This window comes from Gavialis gangeticus, unplaced genomic scaffold (genome assembly GCF_001723915.1).
Source record: "Gavialis gangeticus isolate Ggan-Ray unplaced genomic scaffold, GavGan_comp1, whole genome shotgun sequence".
NCBI classification, from domain to species: Eukaryota; Metazoa; Chordata; order Crocodylia; family Gavialidae; genus Gavialis; species Gavialis gangeticus.
This window is the reverse complement of record NW_017728995.1, coordinates 29,935,435-29,941,403: the sequence shown is the minus strand read 5'-3', so window position 1 is coordinate 29,941,403 and position 5,969 is coordinate 29,935,435. Positions and strand designations below refer to the sequence as shown.

Below are 5,969 nucleotides of genomic sequence, written 5' to 3'. Positions count from 1 at the left end.
CTGCCCCTTTGCCCCCCACCTGCCTGGCTCGGCAGGTCCCCCATCCCACCCCCGGACCCGGGGCCAAGCCCCCCTGCGTGCTCACAGGGCCGCGCGCCCACAGGCGGCTTGTGCGTGAACCAGGAGGAGCGGCTCATCAACTACCTCTTCAACGAGAAGGGCTACAACAAGGACCTGCGCCCCGTCACTTCCACAGACCAGGCCGTCGACCTCTACATTGCCCTGACGCTCTCCAACCTCATCTCGCTGGTGCGTGGCGTGGGAACCCCCTGGGCATGGGGACGGGGCAGCTCAGGGGCCTCCCGGGACTTCAGGGGGGCTTCTCTCGCCTCACCCTGGGCCTCATCCTGCCCTGAAAGACCCAGCTGGGTCCTCAGCCCCCGCCCAGAGCAGGTCCCCAGGAGCTGAGGGAGGAAGCTGGAATTGCACCGTGCCCCCGGGAGACGCAGCACCACTGCAGGGGGTGGCGGGGGCCAGGCTGCACCTCATTGCTGCCCGGTGTCGTTACAGAAAGAGGCCGATGAGACCCTCACCACCAATGTCTGGATTGAGCACGTGAGTGGGGTCAGGCTCCCTGGGGCAGATTTTGGGGTGGGGAGGGCTCACTCCCAGTCCTTGCCCATCCCCCTGCCCTCGGTGCCTGCTTGCTGCAGCACCCCTGTCCCCCTCCCCGCGGCTCCCCTGCCCCCTCGAGCCTGGCCCTTGAGGCACAGGAGGCCAAAGGCACCTTCTCCGGGCAGAGCCTACCCCCGATCCCTCTGCTGTGCCAGTCAGTCTGGGCAGAGGTGGCTGCGGGTGCGTGGCCGGTTCCCATCCGAGGCGGGCGAACCGGTCTCCCGGGCTTCTCCGCAGAGCTGGGTGGATCTCCGGCTGCAGTGGAACAAGTCCGAGTTTGGCGGCATCCAGATCCTCTGGCTCCCCCCGGACATGTTGTGGCTGCCTGAGATCTTCTTGGAGAACAAGTGAGCAGCTTGCCCTGCAGAGCCCATGGGGACCGGGCCGTGGCGGTACCCGTCACTGGCCCGGCACCAGCTCTCAGCTGGCTGCTCTGGTCAGCGATGCCCGCGTGGGGGGGATGCCCCAGCCCACTCGGCGTCCCTCCAGCGAGGAGAGGGGTGGGGGAGCAGGGCCCTGTGCCGGCTGGATCCGTGCATGGAGCTGTCAGCAACACCTGCTTTTCGGTCTCCATCGCGGTACTCATGGCCACAAGCTGGTGGGAATGTGCATCCCACGGCCTGGGAGCACACGGTCCTTTGGCATCTTCACACCCTCCTCAAGCTGAGGACGGGGCTGCTACTCACTCAGCAGAGCCCAAGCTGGGAGGAGACTGCCCCGTTGCTCCGGTGCCAGCAAAGCTTTCCTTGGGGTATCCCGGCACGGGGCCAGTACGGCAGTGGCGGGGGGGAGAATCGGGGCCCTCTCGACCCCCACGGCTGGCGGCGCTCACCCTCCGGCATGCTCTGCTTGCACAGCAATGACGGCACCTTCCAGATCGCATACTACTGCAACGTGCTGGTCTACAACACGGGCGACATGTACTGGCTGCCGCCCGCCATCTTCCACAGCGCCTGCCCCATCAACGTCAAGTTCTTCCCCTACGACTGGCAGAACTGCAGCCTGAAGTTCAGGTACGGCCGGGGTCACTCGCCACCGCTGCCCGCAGCCCCTCGGGCCCGTTGTCTGGAAGAGGGGAGGCCGAGGGGGACGCGGGACCTCCCCGGGAACAGCCCTCCACGAAGAGGAGGAGGAGGACAAGCTGTTCTCCGCGGCCCTGGCAGGAGGACAAGGAGAATTAAGGACAAGAGGAAACGGGTTTGATGGGCAAGGACACAGGCTGGATACGTCCCAAGGGTGGGTGTGGTGGAATGGGCTGTGGGATATCCTTGGCCGGAGGCTTTTCAGGACAAGCGTCTGTCGGGGCTGGTCTGGGTGCTGCAGGCTAGACGGTCTCCTGAGGTCCCTTCCAGCCGTACGTGCCCACACAGCGTGGCCCCAGCAGCCTGGGATCCATTCCCATGCCCCAGTTTGGCCAGTGCAGCCCCATTACCGGCCCCAGTCTTGGCACAGAGCCCTCAAGCCCTCTGAAGTCAGGTGGGAAGACAGCCATGTGCATCTCCCTCGGAGCAGTCCCTATCGATGTCAGTGGGTTGAGGCCGGGCTGCCCGTCACCCAGGGTAGCCGTGACACCTGGGACGGGCGCTGGGTACCAGGCAGAGGCTGAGGCCTCCAGCCGGGACGGGCTGGCTCACCTCGGCCCCAGACACTGACCCGTGGGTAGAGATGACCTCCACCCAAGGCCCCACGTGCCCGCCGGGCCCTGAGCTGCTGGTCTTCTGGCTCTTGGCGGATGTGGCTTCGGCAGCTGGCGCAGCGGACGGGTGCAGGAGCCGAGGAGGGGTACCGGGCAGGCACAGGCTGGCATGTACCCACCCGCCTCTCTCCGGGGCAGATCCCTCATGTACAACGCCAAGGAGATCAACATGCACCTGCGGCAAGAGTTCGATAAAACCACCAATAAATCCTTCTACACGGAGTGGGTCGAGATTGACCGCGCGGCCTTCACCGGTAAAGAGTGCCCACCACAGCCCCAGGCTGGTCTCGTGACGGGCGTCTCCTCGCAGCCTCCGGCCAGGCCCGTGTCCAGGGTGGCGGGCAGCCCGGGGACGGCCCGTTCCAGGCCCGCGAGGGGGTGCCAGGGGGCTGCAAAGCCCGTGGTGATGCCCGTCCCTGCTCCCCTCTCCCACAGAGAACGGGGAGTGGGAGATCATCCACAAGCCGGCCCGCAAGAACATCGACCCGAACTTCACGCCCGACAGCAACGCCTACCAGGACATCACCTTCTACCTCATCATCAAGCGCAAGCCGCTCTTCTACATCATCAACATCGTCATGCCCTGCGTCCTCATCGCCTTCCTGGCCATCCTCGTCTTCTACCTGCCAGCCGACAGTGAGCGCGGGACCCCCCAGCCCTCGGGCCCACACTGGGAAGGGGTCCCCTTCCTCACCAGCCCAGAGCCGTGCGAGGGAGGGGTCCCCCCACACCCAAGCCGAGCGCAGGATCCCAGGGTGCCCTCCCACGTGCAGTGAGATGGGATCCCCTCAGTCCCACATGTGGGGAACTCAGCATCCCTCTGCCCTGAGGAGGTACCGGACCCTGGTCCCCTGCCCACGGCAATGGCACAGGTGCCCAGCCGGGCAGGGGGAGCCCCCCCGCACTCGCTGCCCGGGTGGGCCTGCTGGCTGACCCCTCTGTGGAGCTGGTCTGCCCCACGAGGGAGCAAGGGGGTCATTACTACGTGCCAGGGGACGGGAGGAGTGGGGGGCACTCCCTAGAGCTGGGGCAGGAGGGGCGGCACCCTGAGATCTCTGCTTTTCCAGGCGGGGAGAAGATGACCCTGGTTATCTCCGTGCTGCTTGCCCAGTCTGTCTTCCTGCTGCTGATCTCCCAGCGCCTGCCTGCCACCTCCCTGGCTGTCCCCCTCATCGGCAAGTGAGTCTCCAGCTGCCCCCACGCATGCCCCCAGGGCCGGGGGTAGACGGTTTCTGCAGGTGGGTGGGACATGCCCCGGTTCCGGTCTGCAGGGCTCTTCCTGCAGAGAAGTGGGGGTGAGCGCGGCCCCCCAGGGCACAGCTCTGCCCCATGGTCCCCCGGCAGAGCCCAGGCTCGCGGCTGAGTGCCGGGCTCTGCCTACAGGTACCTGCTTTTCATCATGCTGCTGGTGACGGCGGTGGTGGTGACCTGCGTGGTGGTGCTGAACATCCACTTCCGGACGCCCAGCACCCACGTCATGTCTGCCTGGACCAAGGAGGTGAGCAGGAGGGGGCAAAGGGGGCTCTGGCGGGATGCAGGCCCTGGGTCCCCGTCCTTCAGGCCAGGCATGGTCCGTCTCCCTCAGCTCATGCCGAGAACCAGCTGAGACGGGAGCTGCAGGACCGGTCTGCATGGCCCTGACCCTCCGTATGGCACGGCCTGGGGTGGCTGAGCCTTGACAGCGGGGTGGTGACTTGGGGTAAATGCTGCAGGGCTGGGTGGGGGCCAGGGCTGGTGAGATCTCCTGGCCCCCCAGCACGCGGCAGGGCAAGCAGGCCCCCTTTAGCTGGGCCAGCCCCAGCCCCAGCCGAGGGCAGCACCTCTGCCCCAGTGACACTGCAGGCCCAGGCACTGACCTCTGGCATCCAGCATCACCCCCCAAGTCTTGGGTGTCAAGAAAGAAAGTGGGGGGGAGTCCAGCCCTTTCCCCCAGCCTCCTCCTGCCCCCCAGGTTTTCCTGGAGACCCTGCCCCGCCTGCTGCACATGTCGAGGCCAGCCGAGAGCGAGCCTGACCCGCGCCAGGGGCTGCTGATCCGCCGCAGCAGCTCCGTGGGCTACATCGTCAAGGCGGAGGAGTACTTCAGTGTCAAGGCGCGCAGCGAGCTTATGTTTGAGAAGCAGTCAGAGCGGCACGGGCTGGCCAGCCGTGCCACCCCCGCACGTGAGTGCCCCTGCCCCTGCCCGGGACTGGGGGGCAGGGGAGCAGCTGGATGGCACCCTTGGGAGATGCAGGGCAAGGCCGTGCAGGGACCACACAGCAGGCAGGAGCCCCTGTCCCACGTGACCCTGGCCCCTGTCCAAGCAGCCCCATAGGACCAGGACCCTGCCCACGAAGCTGTCATGCCCGCTTCTCCCCAGCCGCCTGCTCTCAGCTCACAGCTCCCCTCCTCTTCCCACCCGCACAGCAGGGCCGACCCCCTTGAGCATGGGTGACACGCAGGAGCAGCTGTATGGCGAGCTGCAGCCGGCGATCGATGGGGCCAACTTCATCGTTGAGTACACGAGGGAGAAGAACACCTACAATGAGGTAGGTGAGGGGTGGGCATGGGGGGGCTGGAGCCCCTAGAGACGCCCCCTCCCTGCCCCTGTCCCCCCAGCTGGCTCTGACTGGCACCGTGTTGGCAACTGCAGCAGAGAGACAAGGGCAGGAGCAGGGCCAGAGCTGCCCCCTGCCCCCATCAGAGTGGGCAGCCGTGGGGACTGCCCCGCAGGGGACCGGTAGCTCCACAGACCAGCCTGCCACGGGGAGCCGGTGCTGTGAGGAGGCAAAGGCTGCCCCTGCTATAGGGGAAGGGGTGGAGGGCAGCAGTCTCCAGGGCTCTTGGCTGTGCCGCCTTGCTCAGCCCCCTCCATCCTCTCTTCCTCTTCACTCTGCCTATTCCTCACCCCTTCACCCTCCCTGGCTCTGGCCGGCCACCCCCGGGACCCCCCATCCCGATGGGCCCCTCCCACGCTGCAGGAGAAGGACAACTGGAACCGCGTGGCCCGGACGGTTGACCGGCTCTGCCTGTTCGTGGTGACCCCGGCGATGGTCCTGGGGACCCTGTGGATCTTCCTGATGGGCATCTACAACCACCCGCCACCGCTGCCCTTCGCCGGGGACCCCTTCGACTACCGCACGGAGAACCGCCGCTACATCTAGGGGCTGCTGGGGCACTGCCACCCAGCCCAGGGCAGCAGGGCCCTGCCCACCCTCCCTTTCTAAGTTATTTCTGCTTTTCTTATCTTGTCCCATGGATGATAAAATAAAGCCCTGGGCCTGGGCTGGCTAGTCTGTGGGGCTGTGTCGAGCGCCAAGTCTTGGCAGCGTGGAAAGGAGGCGATGTCTCTGCCCCACAGCTGCCAACCTCCAGGCTCTGCCCCGCTGTGTCCTGCTGCTCTGCCCTCCCCCTGGCCGGGGCTGGAGCAGAGGTGCGGAGTGGGGATGGTGAGGGACAGGAGGGTGAGGCCCCCATACCCCGAGGCTCAAACCCCGCTCGGCCCATGTTGTCATGCCGCTGTCTCTGACCGTCCGCGCAGCAGCCGTTGCCCCCTTAGACATCAGCATCTTGGCAGCTTCTGGCACGAACCAGCCGCTGGAAACATGAGAGGTGGCACCAGACAAGCAGCTGCTCTCCCCAGCCCCCAGTGATTCATGCTGTGGCCCTGGCAGGGGAC

General features: G+C 66.4%; 1 protein-coding gene across 1 annotated transcript in view; it reads left to right on the top strand.

Annotated features, from left to right (window-relative positions):
* CHRND (cholinergic receptor nicotinic delta subunit) overlaps window positions 1-5,539 on the top strand; it is a 5,977-nt gene extending 438 nt beyond the window's left edge. The window contains exons 2-12 of the mRNA XM_019503105.1: window positions 104-249; window positions 511-555; window positions 853-962; window positions 1,473-1,628; window positions 2,450-2,565; window positions 2,747-2,947; window positions 3,379-3,490; window positions 3,695-3,809; window positions 4,263-4,473; window positions 4,718-4,839; window positions 5,272-5,539. Coding sequence (XP_019358650.1) covers window positions 104-249; window positions 511-555; window positions 853-962; window positions 1,473-1,628; window positions 2,450-2,565; window positions 2,747-2,947; window positions 3,379-3,490; window positions 3,695-3,809; window positions 4,263-4,473; window positions 4,718-4,839; window positions 5,272-5,454 — 1,517 coding nt within the window. The 3' untranslated portion in view covers window positions 5,455-5,539. The remainder of the gene's footprint in view (window positions 1-103; window positions 250-510; window positions 556-852; window positions 963-1,472; window positions 1,629-2,449; window positions 2,566-2,746; window positions 2,948-3,378; window positions 3,491-3,694; window positions 3,810-4,262; window positions 4,474-4,717; window positions 4,840-5,271) is intronic.
* The last annotated feature ends 430 nt before the right edge of the window (window positions 5,540-5,969 follow it).